Raw genomic sequence first — 14069 nt, forward strand, 5'->3', positions numbered from 1 at the left:
CAGTTGTTCCTCAAGATTAATTTTACATCAGACACTGAAATCTGCATGTACTGTCAACGAGTAGTATGTTAGCGAGTAATACTTTTTTTTAGACGATGTTGTAGCGATGCACGTTAGAATTAAATATTAAATATTAGCAATCCGAAGTCTCTCACTTTCGATATATTTCTTGCATTTTCACGAAATACGTCGCGTTATATTGCGTCATACATGTTGGCGAGAAGAGTTCCCATTTAGCCTGATATAGATCAGAGTAACGAGTTTTGCTAAATCATTCAGGCTAAACGAACGCAAATAATTTCACCCAGTTTTGTCTTACACTCTTGTATAATTTCGCTCTCGTGTAAGTTCATTCTCTCGTCTTATACCTACATGTGTAAGTAGGTATCATACGGGCGATTTACCTAATGTTACGTGTTTTAATGTACGAGGTAAATTATTCTTTCGTTTTCACTAATTCATGTTCCTTTTTATCCTTTATTTTGGCTTTACTCTCGTCTTGCACAATTACTCTCGATTAAGTTGCAGGGTTTTTTGATTACCTTTCATTAACGAGCATTTATCTCACTATCTGTGTTTCGACATTCGTTGTCGTTGCTCGTTGTCGATAGTGGCGATGGTGGATGCCGATGGTGGATGCCGATGGTTGACGGTGATGTTAATGGCGCTACTCCTTTCCTATGTTTCTTTTCCTATCTCGAGCGATTAGCCGAAAATTATTGAATTTTTGCGGATGATAAGTCGAGGATAAATGAGGCCGCGGTGAGTATCGAGAAAGCTACTTTTAGGAGGCGATTTCACGAAAAGCGTACTTCCGCAGTCGGCGACTATGTTCGTCCGCGGAGGGTCTGCCTCTAGTCTGAACATCGACAATGTTCCGCGAGCAGCGTATACGTAAAAACGCATACACATGGATCTAACCAGCATTAAAGAGACCCCCGCCATGTGGTGCAGCTATTTCAGTGCTGGCTATCTATCTAGCAGCTTGCCACTACGAGTACGAGCATTTCTCGGACTTTGCCTCGAAGATCTTTACTTAGCAAAGATTCCCGGTTCCAGCGTGTCGCTTCCAACCAGTCCGATGGCGAGCAAGTCGAAACTTGTTGGTGTTTTTAAACACCGATTAAAGTTGATTTCTCCACTTCGACCGCGCGTATACTTTTCTCATAATTGCGAATATCTTGCAAGAAAATGGAAATTGGATAAATAGAACGTTTTTTTATCGAACTAGGATTTGGATTACGCTCACGTGTGAGTAAGTAAGTACAGCTTACAAGTATTCGAACACTTTAGCCGATTCGTAGATTAATGAGAAACTAATAACTAAAATCAATACTTATCATCTCTTTCTAGAATTAAGAAACAGTTAATTTAAGTTATTTGCTTAGAAAGGATAGAGTATCGAAATTCAATATGTGATCCATAAATGTGTCTATTTATCTGTGGTATTTATTAACATTTTTTAAATATAATTTCATTATTATTTTAAATGAAACTTCCTTATCCGATCCGTATCTTAGAGAGTAAAAGTAATGAGCCATTGCGAAATATTTTTTTTTAATTTCATTGACCGTTCCATAACTGTTGAATTTTGTAGATGGCTGTATTTCAACGCGTACCTATTAGTTTTCCAATAATCAATTTTATCGTGTTGTAAGAACGAAATAATACAGAATGAAATCGTTATGTATCGATATATAATTTTTACTCGCGATTCTGTTATTAAATTTCATCCTATCAAAAGTAAGCAAGTATTCGGATATTTTTGAACGGCAGTGTGCCTATGTACTTTGTTAGACGATTAAAGTATCTCAGAGTCGTTTTAACGTCGAACCATGTATTTGATATTTTGTACGTACTATTCTGAACATACTGCTCTGAATGTCAAATTTTAACGAGGGTTAATTTCCATATAACGCGTCTGTCTTATAGGGTTAGCTGTGTTAGTAGAATATTTGGGTCAAGCTAAACAATTTGCCTCATAATTAATCAAATTTGATCATGTACTATTTTTGTGCACTTTACGTTTAAGAATATTTGAGATTATTTGACTTTTCACGTCGTTAGTGGTGTGATAAACAGTGAGATATCGTGTATATCGTGTACATTGACAGCTCGACGATCATAGTTTCTTACGAGGATATAACTTGTATTCGTCCAAAAGCTAAGAAGTGTAAATAACCAATGTAAATATTCTCAACGCTATAATTATCATAAATTATAATTCAGCGTGCTGCAGCGCGTGTATATTACTTTATTTCTGAAGTTATTTTGTTATTTATTTTATTACCTTCTATGCATACCTCCTTGTTACAGGAAACCTGTTATATACCTTACGTATACATTTTTCCTTTGTTATATAAATCTGTTTAAGCAAAATGGAGAAATACGAAATGTTAGAAATCGTAGGAGAAGGCAGCTACGGTGTAGTGATGAAATGCAGGCATCGTGAAAGTGGGCAGTTCGTAGCCATTAAGAGATTTCTGGAAACCGAGGAGGACCATCAAGTGCGAGAAATGGCATTTCGTGAAATCAGAATGTTGAAAGTACGTGGTGAATCGAGCGTATGGTTGTATTTGAAGAGATATAATGAGTCTGTACAGTATTAATTAACGATATCGATCGACGTCCAAGTCCAAGATTGTATATATGAACTGTATATACGCACAATTTTTAAAATATCTTTGGATTCTACTTGTCAAACACTGTCATAAATCATACCTTATTAGTCTTGTGAGTTTGGAAATTGGACTTGGTTGTATTGCTTACAATATATACATATAAATTATGTATATAGTATACAAAAAATGATAAATTCGACGTGTATTAAAAAGAAATTCACACTGCGATTAATAGGAATTCGAGACTGATCAACAGTCGACATCGAATTAAATTTTTTTCCGTTAGAGCCAGTAAGAACGAGAATGAGAATAGCGCATGTATTTGCAGCAATTGTGTCACGATAATCTAGTAAATATGATCGAAGTGTTCCGCCAAAGGAAACGATTCTATCTCGTCTTCGAGTATTTGGATCACACCTTGCTGGATGAGCTGGAACGTATCGGAAACGGTCTGGGCTGGGAAGTGTCCAGGCGACATGTTTATCAAATCCTTCGCGGTTTGAGCTTCTGTCATAGCAGAAATGTAAGTATAAGAGAAAGATTGTACAACATTCAAACGGTTCGCATATTGCTATCGCTTAGTCTCGATTTAGTTAATAAGATATTTTTGTAACACGTGGAATATATGTATATATCTTAATATGATCTTTTGTAGTTTTATCTTATTCCGTATAAATGCCCTAATACATACTTATCACTTAGGTGGTAATTCAACTAAATCGAGATTAAAGGATTCTTAATTCGAACACTGATCCTTGTTAGGTAATGCATCGTGATATCAAGCCTGAAAATATTCTCGTATCTCCGAACGGAGTGATCAAACTCTGTGATTTCGGATTTGCACGTTTCACAAATAGTATCAACGAATCCTGCACGGATTACGTAGCAACAAGGTGGTATCGAGCACCGGAGCTTCTTGTTGGTCATGCACGATATGGCAAAGCGGTCGACGTTTGGGCGGTAGGTTGTCTTTACGCGGAGCTGGTTACGGGAGATGCTCTCTTTCCTGGCGAGAGCGACGTAGATCAGCTCTATCGAATAACCAAAGTCTTGGGTAAGTTTTTACCGTCGATGATAACTTTCATAGATATCCGTTCGTATTACCAGTTGACGAAGTAATTACAACGGAATTTTTAGGAAGACTGTGTACGAAGCATCAAACGATGATCAGTCCTGGCAGATCTAGTCAAATGTTGCGACTTGCAAGTGCGGACGAGCTGATAGGACCAATTCATTCGAGTGTCGTTTCGATTCGTAAATTATTTCCCACTTGGAACTCGATGACGGTCGACTTCTTATCTCAATGTCTTCGCATGGATCCCGAAACAAGAGCCACGTCTGTAGCGCTCTTGCAACACCCGCTCTTCACGCAAAGTAACTTCGTCGACAAATTCCTCGAACAACTGAGAAATATTATCGCTGACGAAGCTGCTATGAATCCTCTGACGACTAAGAAATTAGAGAAAAGAAGGTCGACTATGTTTAATCTGACATCGAGAAATGTTTTGCATAGGTATAGCTTATTACATGTATTTTATTTTTCTACTGTTATGTGAAATAATGAAATATTTGGCAAATTAGTTATTTGGAGAAAATTTATTCCTCAAATAAGATTCTGAAATTTATTTGCAAATTATCTTATTTTTAAACAAATTAGTTTGCCAGTTTATTTGGAGTAATTATTTGAACTTTTTACGCATTATTTTCGTCTCAAATAAAAAGTGCCTGACCCTGGTATGCAGTTAATACTTCTCCGTTCTTTGAGTTAGGTTTTTTGGAACATTTTACTTTCAGAGCAAAAGTAACCAACATTCAACGAACTGACTAATTCCTTGCCTAGGTTATTTGTGAACACAAGATATTCGATGACTGATTTTTCTTAATTTTCCGAGTTTAATTTAGAAAAAATTAATTCCTCCATTTTTATATAATTAAGCCACATTCAGCTAGCTGAATCATTGTTTTTACAAGCATCGAATATTTTATTTGATAACAATAAAAGGAAGAGCCTTTTCTTTTTCTTCTTTTCCTTTTTTTTTATTCTCTTTTTTTGTTTTCCTTTTTCCCCCTTACTTTCTCCCTTTTCTTTCCTCACATCTTTTCTTTTGTCCTATTTTAAAAGAACCTTTTCTTTTTTCTTGTAGATGGCACATGGAAGTCGTTTCGCAAGATACAAAGTCGAACGATAGAACAGCAACTGAAACGATCGAAACGACACAATTACACCAAACACCATTGCTATCGCACGTAGATCACTTACAAAAAGTTCGTCACTTTGATCCTATTTCCGTCTTACCAAATGCAACCTACGTTCGTAAGCTAAATGGATTCGTCTCTACAAAAGAGTACACCCATACTTTACCTTCTTCCGATTTCAAAGAATTTTGTAGCTGTACTAGTATCAACGATAAAGGGGAAAATAGTCGTAAAAAAAACAAGGTGTTAAGTAAATACGTGTCTGTAGATTGTTCGGTTTCATCATTTTATTAATAATAAAAAAGTATCTAGTCGACGATTTACTTGATCATCTTATTAATTAATAATCACATGGAGTTGCGTGATAAGTTCGTTTGCTTTTAAGAAAAATCTCAGAGAATGCCAGTATAAAGTATTTTTTATTTTTCTTACGAACAACTTCCAAAAATTAGTCACGCTTCGCAAACGAAATTAATTTCCTACAAGTAACTGTCATTTTCTACAAAACGAGATTTGCCTACCATAGAATGATTCCACAGATCTACAAAAAATGGTCACGACGAACAAAATTCCTTACCCTGACATTTGTTTCCCACAAAACCTACAAGAAGTTGTCATTTCTCACAATTGAAGATCAATATGTTGCGCAATTAATAGTATTAGTCGAAATTAATTAATATTAATCAATTAGGATTAGGAATTATGAAAATCATATTAGTAGAACTTTCAGACTTTTATAACTTATACATTATAAAAATATTTTAATAAACGTGCGATTAAAGTTAATCAAGTGTTTAATCATTTAACCGCTTGTCTAGCGATCCTAGAATGATTAATCTCATTCCTTTAATGATAAGCATGTCTATCCTTGTCGTACAGTGTTTCCCTCTCTTTTGTATTGTTTGTCCCTGTCACACAGTACTGGCTTTCTGTTGGACACAAGATATAAATCTGTCTTTGTTCCACAAAATAGCACATTTTGTCTACGGGGGAGTCATATACTGCCATTTACCACGTCGGAAGAAACGGAAACTTCAAGTATTTCTGTATAGATGGCAGCACATCCGTAGGCAGCAAAAGCAATTGTGTGCAACAAGGACAGACATATGAGCGATGTTAGAAAGAGAGGGCTATACTGTGTGACAAGAACAGACATATGAACTATGTAGGACAAGAAGGGATAGAGAAATTACCTGTCTTTCGTTAGCTTTTTCAAACTTTTTCAAACTTCCACTCAGCTACCGAAAAGATTACTTCCACTTAAAATTTCTCGCGGGAAAACTAAGACATAAGGGTCCCTCACTTCTAGATGTGTGAAACTGTAGAAAAGCTACCTACCCTCTGATTTCAATGATTTTTGGATATGTTGTGAAATTTATTATTTTAGCCGACATTTTTCCACATATGTAAGTGCTGGACGCACGTTTCTAAAATATTTGCGGAGAACTACCGTTACCACTACTGTAAATCCTGCCTGCAGTCTGTGTAAATTGTGGAAGCGCACATGTCAGTATTGATTACCGGCCACTTATCTTCTGTTTATAAACGAGGATCTGACGACCTTAAAGGTCCCGTGCACAATATGCGTATCTAAGATTGTAAAAAATGCCTGTTATAACTCAATTAAACGCAATTATTATAAATGTATTGGGTTTGAGTTTGGAGTTGCTCTCTCAATCCGTAATGTTTTCATAAAATAATATCAATTATTCGTTCTCCTACTATTTTTATAATTAATTTGTTATAAATTTATGCAAGCATTGCCAGCTGTCTCGTGGCGATCGGATTGAAAAATCTAACACAAACCTAAACCCAATATATCAATGCTATGCACTTTTAATTGAATTATAAGTTGTGACAAACGGTTCTTACGTTTATAAACAGAAAATAAGGGGCCAGCGGCCGGCAGCCAATATTGACACATACCACAGATGCACAACTATAGCTAAAATTAACTGTGAAGTGAAATTAAGTGGCGAGTCCACTATTTATATGTACAGGAAAAAATTATTTAGATTATTGATTTCTACAACATATACAAAATCAATATCGGAGGATAGTTAGCTGTTCTACAGTTTCACTGTTGGAAGAAAAGCTGGAAGACTGCGATTTTTCCTTTCTGAGAAAAGCGCCACTTTTGACTGCACCACAGTATGGATGACATTACAGCGTAATATTAACGTGCAATTACCAAAAGTACCAAAGATATTTAACCTAAGTTAAGATATATCTATAGTCTCGTGTGAAGATTTGAATATTAAGAACCAATATTAACGAAACTGAATGCCTGTGATAAAAATAGAAGAATTATACATATAAATTTCACATATAAAATAAAAGTACACTGTAATTCAAATATCAAAGGTAACCCATGTGTTGGAAATTCACTCCCTTCCTTACCTATGCATGATAAAAGTGAGCGTCGTTTCCGTCTAGATTCCCATATTCCCATCAATTGAACAAATTTTCATTAGCAAAAGAAACTAATTAAAAGGATCAATTTGCCAACTTTTGTGATTGCGTCCGTACAATTAGGCTTTTAGTTTTCTCTTTTACGTTTCTTTCAACCTACGAAATGTAACCTGCATAGAGATTTACGAATTCTACTCAATAGATCGATGCATTAGCTGGAGTAATATTAAATTTCTCGCAAACTATGTTCGAAACTTGGATCGGAATTTGTGCATGGACATATTTAAAAGTATGAACTTTGAAATATGTACGTAGAATGCAAATTAATAGCACGAAAGATTAGAAAATTCATTATGCAAAGCTACTAGGTAGATCGGAGTATTCGTTCGAGTAATATTTGACTTTTACTTGAACAATTACTTCGGTCGATCGTTTAAAAGGATTAACTAATTAAGCTTATAACAAGCAGCATCGCGATTATTCTATTTATTTATCGAAAAATTGAATTCCGCAGATCCGTTGTACCATATACAGAACTAATCAGACAAGAGATTTATTATATTAATGATGCATGATCCTTATCACTGAATAAACCGTAAATCAATATTATCGAGTGTTTTCAAATGAAAAAGTAATTGTCGAATCACTGATTCTACAATTAAAATCTTAATACATGAAATCTTTAACGCTATCTGCTGAGATAACTGTGTCTGTCTTTCTCAGATTGATCTTATCTGACTTTCTATTACTTCTGGAAACAATTTCATATTTCCAAACATTTTTCCAATCTAGAAGCCTTGTTAAATGCAGCGAACAATATATTTCGTATCACGTAAATGAATCTTGATTGGTTTGCGTAGATACGATGCGATATATAAAAGAGAAGTGACGAGTAGTTTCAATCGAAAGCAGTCAACATGCGCATCTTCTTTCTAATCGCGACAATTTTTGTTGCGGCTGTCCTAGCCGTCGACGAAGAAGTTCTCCCTCCCTTGAAGGGGTACGTTTTACTTTTATACATATATGTATATATGTATTTTTTCTTTTCTACTTTTATTCGATGATTATTAACGATAATACGTTATTTATGCGATCGTTCATGCAAAAATGTAAGAACGTGAGGAAGTTTTATCGTTTAAGTGCTCTTAAAATTTCGTTGCTTCAAACGGACGACTTGTGAAACAATTGATTTCGATGTGCATTCTCGATCAAACTTTCTTGTTAAGACAACATCTTTCTTTACTTAGAATCTTGGTAGAGAGCTTTATACTCAAGTATAAGAGAAACAGACTACTTCGAGAGAAAAGATTCGAATGTCCAAATTTCTAATTTAATCTCGAATTACAAGGAGTATTTCGATTACTCGGATATCTCGTTTTTGCTAGAAAGTTATAAATCAAATGTAAGCACTATACCTTTAAAAAATTGATAGGATGCAGGCACTTTCTATTTCCTACGAGACAGCCGAACAACTCTCATTGCTGAAAAATTACGTGGACACACCTGGATTCGATTTTCTAAGAAGCACTCATGACCTCGTGGACGTTTTCGTGACAGCGGACAAAATCGAAGAGTTCAAAAGTCTTCTTAAGCAACATCGTATCAGTTATACGGTTCTGATCGACGATGTTCAACGACTGGTCATGCAAGAATACATTGCGCAAGGAATGGAGCGTAAATTAAAGGCACTAACCAAGAACTATGCTGCTTCTGGGAATTTAACTTTTACTTACTATCCTAACTATAAAGAAGTACGTAAGCTCCGAAAATCTAAACGGTTATAGATTTTAAATATAAATAGATCATAGTTGAAAAAAAATCTATGCTAATCGAGGTTTAGGGGACCGTTCGAGCTATCAAAATTTGATCTTATTTTTTAATGAAATACATTTTATTGAAATTATTTGGAGGAAGGGACGGGCCATACAACGATAATAAAATAATAATTGTTTAAAATATTCACAGGTAAACGAATATCTAAACTATCTAACGAACACTTACGGCGATGTAGCCTCTTTAATTACCATAGGTAATTCTTACGAAGGGCGATCGATGAAAGTTTTAAAGTTGTCGACGGGTGGGCAGAATAAACCGGCTATTTTCATTGATGGCGGAATTCATGCTAGGGAATGGATCGCACCAGCAACAGTTCTTTACATGGTAGATTTGATATTGACAAGTCACAAAAATCTTTTGACGAATATCGACTGGTATGTTCTACCAGTTTTGAATCCAGATGGATACGAATTTACGCATAGCAAATCCTCGGTAAGGACATTTCATTGGTAACAAGAATTATCCATCTTATCAAACCATTCAAAGAACTTTTAACCGGTACATATTTTACAAAATGTACTTTAGAACCGATTGTGGAGAAAAACAAGATCATACACGGGATTGACTTGCAGGGGTGTCGATGGGAACCGAAATTACGATATGGAATGGATGGGTAAGTTTCCATTTTTTACTTACAATACAATGTATCTAAGGCAGATGTCTTACGAAACCTTGTGCTCGATGAAGAAACAAATCGCGAATGACGATTTAATTATTAGCAATTAATCGTCGTGTCGATCGATTAAAAACCTGTCTAAATGATTGCACGTTCCTCTTTTATCAAATGATAATTCCAACAAATGAGGCTAATTAATATTTCAATGATAGTGATATTGTAACGCGTGTAAACGACCAGGCTATAGATAGCGTATTATCAACATCGATTCAAACATCGTTCGATTGATCGAGAAAAAAGTTTCAATAAGAAAATTACAATATTTACCACAAAAGAGAAAAGAAGAAATATTTCCTAGAAGAACTTTCTATACCTGTTTACGTGCAAATTCAATCGAGATTCATACGGTCACGATTTTAATATGTTGTTCAAAAAGTGTCTTTCTTTTACGGAAACGTCTTTTACAACGATGCTTCTTTGTACAAACATGAAACCTAATCTGTCGAACGTTGTGATCTTTATTTTGATAGAACAAAATGGATCATACGTAATTCGATAAAATAATATAAAGCGGAAAATGTTGTGCATCCATTATTTCCTTATAAAACGGAAGAAACTTTTCGGACGACCTAACAAATACGATTCGTTATGCAAACATATTTGCAATAGGATCGGAATGTTTTATCGCTGTATTTCGAAATGATAATAGATATTATATCGTAAATTAATTAGCGACATCTTGTTTGGATGACGGTATAAACAATTTCTAGCTGGCAAATAACTTCACAAGAATGGGGCCGTTAACACGTTTCTCTCTTTATCTTTCCCATATATGTATATGCCTCTTACTACGAGAAATGTACTGTGTCACGGTTAACTCAACTATTGCTCTCTCTAACTTTTCTTTGAAGTGCAATTATCTATCGTTCTCCAGACAAGTTACGATCGGGCGTGATAAAAACTTGCTCGTTATTTCTCGACCTCTTTTCGTTTGATAAGCCGACTTTTGACGGAGTGTGTGAGTTATTCGGTGACGTAACTCGGACGTCGATCGTGGACTTCGTTGCGCTCACGTCACCTCTTCATTCACGCTCTATCGAAACGACGATTTCGGAATATCAATCTTATGTGACATTTAGGAAAAGAAGCGGTTTAATAGCTATAAACGTTTTCATCAATTTGAGATGCTGCACTCTTGGAATGGCTCTAACGATTATTCGAATTTATACTGATCGAGGAAGTGAATATTAATTGTATCGAAGAAATGCTTGTATCAAGGGTTAGGATAAATTAGAAATTCTTTGCTTCTTGACTTACAACTTATACGAGGAAGTATAGAAAAAAGTATGGAAATTGTATTTAACTTATCCAACGGCATACGTTCAAACGAAATGCGACACGTGTCAAATTTATTCATTTACGCCATTTCTATGATTTAGGTACACCTTGATATTCCACATTAACTTTACCGAAAACATTTCTGCTTGTTAATTGAAATAATTCGCAGCATCGAGAAATTATTTCGAGAGTCATTTCCAGCTTTAGTTTTTCTCATTTGCTAAATTCCTACCAAATAAAAATAGGTCGAGACAAAGGTGATAGCGGAGCAGCAAGTCTCTAAATTCAGATACCTCTAATTAGTCCTACTATTTGAAAGTTGCTTGTTACGAAAAATTCGTGGCATCACTTTCTCGTATTAAAGTTCTTGCGAGAAAATTCGACGTGTGTTCTAAACATTTTAGTTAGTTTACCTTCAACCCGCTGCTCGCTTGGAAGATTGTTTATTTTTCACTTGATGCAATTTTAGCTTCTCTTATTATACAAAGTGAAGCACATTTCTTTCAAAAATAATATTTTTTAATTATTAGAGAGACGATAGCTACACAAGGGGAATTATCCTTCATATTTTGTTATTTTTATTAATTAAAATATAATTATTTGTTTGTAGCAATTGGTGCCTCCAACAACCCATGCAGCGATACTTACGCCGGGCCAAAACCATTCTCCGAGCCGGAAAATCAACACTTGAGAGATTTTATTTTGGCACGAAAAGGACAGATCAAGGCTTACCTTACGTTCCATTCCTACGGCCAGGTAACTGATCAAATTTTAATTAAATAGGATCAAGGAATACTGATTTAATTTTTTGAACATTCCAAACAAATTGAAAAGCGGCACATTTTCATTCCGCTTGCTGGTCACGTATTCGTATACCGTAAACTTTTACTAATCGAAAAATTACTTTCATCATATAAATACAGCGGAATGTTGCACGTTCGAAATTTTATTGATGTGTAAACGTGATTTAGAATACTTAAAAGTTTAGTGGAATCGGCGCGTTATTTTCTATTAGTAGGCGAATTATCAAAGTAACGCTGTAGGTAATAAAATATTGGAAATATAACTTTTACAGTACATCTTATACCCTTGGGGCTGGACGTCTAAGGTACCTTCCAACGAACCAGAACTGGTTAGTAAATTTTTCTAACAGGTGTTAATCGCATCTACGAAGTTCTAGATGTTTTGTTATTAAGAATATCTTTATTTTGATTCTTCCAGCGTGAGCTTGCCATCCAGTGTGCAACAGCTATCGCCAAATCTCGTAAAACTCAATACACTTATGGAACTTCTGCCAATCATCTGTGTAAGCAATTCTTTCTAACCGATCTTACTTGCAAGATAAAAATCGAAATCTATAATCTTCCATAAAATTTCTGTTACAAGTAGCATGTCAAGTCAAGTAACTGTTATCTCCTCTTCTTATCTGTATTATCGTTGCTTATACAATTTATTTATTTTATACTTTTCTTTTGAAATTATTAGATCCAGCTGCTGGAGGCAGCGATGATTGGGCTATGGGCAAAGCAGGTATCAGCTTGTCGTACACTTACGAATTACCTGGTGGAAATTATGGATTCCTGTTGCCAGCATCAGAAATCAAACCTGTTGGTATCGAGACATTCGACGCTATCAAAGTGATTCATCAATATGTCACGGAGAAATACGTTTCGCATTAGCAAACGCATAATACCGTGGATCATCACGCTTATTGTATACAATACAAAGTATTCTTTGCCCTGTTGCATCAATTCTCTATAGGGAAAACAACTGAGAACCTCGAAATAAATTAAACCAAATAAATTAAATCAAATTGCTTTCGTATCGTTCGTCCTTGTTTTGTCAATTGTTTCTCCGAATCATTTTAATACATTGGCAAATAAGTTGATTAAATAAATCAAGTAAATAAGTAAATTAGTTAAATGTATTAATGAAGTAAATAAATCAAATGAATTGAAATAGTTGATCTGACTTAATCACGGTGCACGAGAGATTAATTCTTACTAAAATTATCTTTAAAAAACAAATAGCTTTCAGAGATCATCTAAACAAGGAAAGTACAGAGCGTACCCCGCCTTTTCATAATAATTAATCATTAAGGTCTCTTTGTAGTTTCTCGTTGACACAAAAACATGACTGATCTCTGATTGCGTTAAAAATCCCTGAGAAAGAACGGTCGAGACGAAAGGGGACATGGCATGTTTACGTTTACGTTTAAAGATGAAAAGTACACCGGCGAAAACAGGCATGCATTCACGCGACTGCCTTTTCATCCGTGAAACGAAATAGCTATTGTTCACTGTGGTATACAACCCTTTTCTACGACGACCACTTTTAGTTTTTCCTGCGTTTTTAGGTGGCTATTGCGCGAAAGCGAGAGTACCTAGGGAAACGGAAATGGTAGGAGAAGCTCAAGGATTTGGTCGGGCTGAAGTAGAACACTTAGCACGTAGAGCCGGCCGAGTATCGTGCCCAAGCTCCTTTTCGCTTATTCCTGCCCTTCCTGGCCGTGCTTCGCGTTCGGTCTAATTGGAGGAACAACAGACTCATTATCCGTCGACTGGAGCACGGACGAGAGCTCATTTCGTCTCAGAGGGACTGAGGACACTGAGTCGTAAAATTTTTGTATAACGAGCCACTCCGCTGGTCGCGTACATCGAATCGGTCGCAGAGGAGACAAAGACTGGTCCGTCCGCCTTTGGCGATGTTAGAAAGAACATCAACTTATTTTTCGCTTGAAGCTTCGCGTAATTGGCGCGGTTAAGTCGGACACTGTTTCGTAGAGGTCATTTTCTTTTTCTTATTTCTTGGTTGAAGCACGGTTTTTACTTCTTGACGCAAGTGGAATGTGAAAGATTGTCGTTAGGTACCAATGATCGTCGCAGCCTGTGTCTGATAATTTAAAGCAAAAATTGAATGCACAACCTAAAAGTATTTCGATGATCTCGTGATTTTATTTGATTTTTTCAGTTCATACAGAAAGAGTCAAAAAATCATCATTTTAATCAATCACCGCGCCCATTAAAAGACTTAACGTATTTTATTCAGAT

At 35.6% G+C, this 14069-nt stretch overlaps 2 protein-coding genes across 7 annotated transcripts; both read left to right on the forward strand.

The window, feature by feature from the left end:
- The first annotated feature begins 995 nt into the window (after positions 1-995).
- On the forward strand, positions 996-5603 carry LOC139992858 (cyclin-dependent kinase-like 4). 6 transcript variants are annotated; one of them, XM_072014112.1, is made up of 6 exons: positions 996-1255; positions 2317-2546; positions 2950-3144; positions 3384-3675; positions 3759-4134; positions 4766-5603. In XM_072014112.1, exons 2-6 carry the CDS (start codon positions 2379-2381, stop codon positions 5109-5111), a joined length of 1377 nt encoding a protein of 458 aa, XP_071870213.1. In that variant the 5' UTR covers positions 996-1255; positions 2317-2378; the 3' UTR covers positions 5112-5603. The 6 variants fall into 6 exon arrangements, with proteins under 6 accessions (XP_071870213.1, XP_071870214.1, XP_071870212.1 ...); XM_072014113.1 differs by having other exon boundaries at positions 996-1251; XM_072014111.1 differs by having other exon boundaries at positions 997-1259.
- Positions 5604-8086: 2483 nt separating this feature from the next.
- On the forward strand, positions 8087-12848 carry LOC139992769 (carboxypeptidase B). Its single transcript, XM_072013953.1, has 8 exons — positions 8087-8229; positions 8662-8980; positions 9195-9497; positions 9591-9678; positions 11630-11775; positions 12095-12151; positions 12241-12325; positions 12505-12848. The coding sequence occupies exons 1-8, from the start codon at positions 8147-8149 to the stop codon at positions 12696-12698; spliced, it is 1275 nt and encodes a 424-aa protein (XP_071870054.1). The 5' UTR covers positions 8087-8146; the 3' UTR covers positions 12699-12848.
- The last annotated feature ends 1221 nt before the right edge of the window (positions 12849-14069 follow it).

Source organism: Bombus fervidus, chromosome 12 (assembly GCF_041682495.2).
Source record: "Bombus fervidus isolate BK054 chromosome 12, iyBomFerv1, whole genome shotgun sequence".
NCBI classification, from domain to species: Eukaryota; Metazoa; Arthropoda; class Insecta; order Hymenoptera; family Apidae; genus Bombus; species Bombus fervidus.

Excerpts from the sequence above, each read along its gene's own strand:
- LOC139992858 (XM_072014112.1), top strand. The coding sequence starts at position 2,379 with ATGGAGAAATACGAAATGTTAGAAATCGTAGGAGAAGGCAGCTACGGT. Across the intron at positions 2,547-2,949 it reads GTGAAATCAGAATGTTGAAA|CAATTGTGTCACGATAATCT; the intron begins GTACGTGGTGAA and ends ATGTATTTGCAG. Across the intron at positions 4,135-4,765 it reads TCGAGAAATGTTTTGCATAG|ATGGCACATGGAAGTCGTTT; the intron begins GTATAGCTTATT and ends TTTTTCTTGTAG.
- LOC139992769 (XM_072013953.1), top strand. The coding sequence starts at position 8,147 with ATGCGCATCTTCTTTCTAATCGCGACAATTTTTGTTGCGGCTGTCCTA. Across the intron at positions 8,981-9,194 it reads ACTATCCTAACTATAAAGAA|GTAAACGAATATCTAAACTA; the intron begins GTACGTAAGCTC and ends AAATATTCACAG. Across the intron at positions 11,776-12,094 it reads CGTTCCATTCCTACGGCCAG|TACATCTTATACCCTTGGGG; the intron begins GTAACTGATCAA and ends TAACTTTTACAG.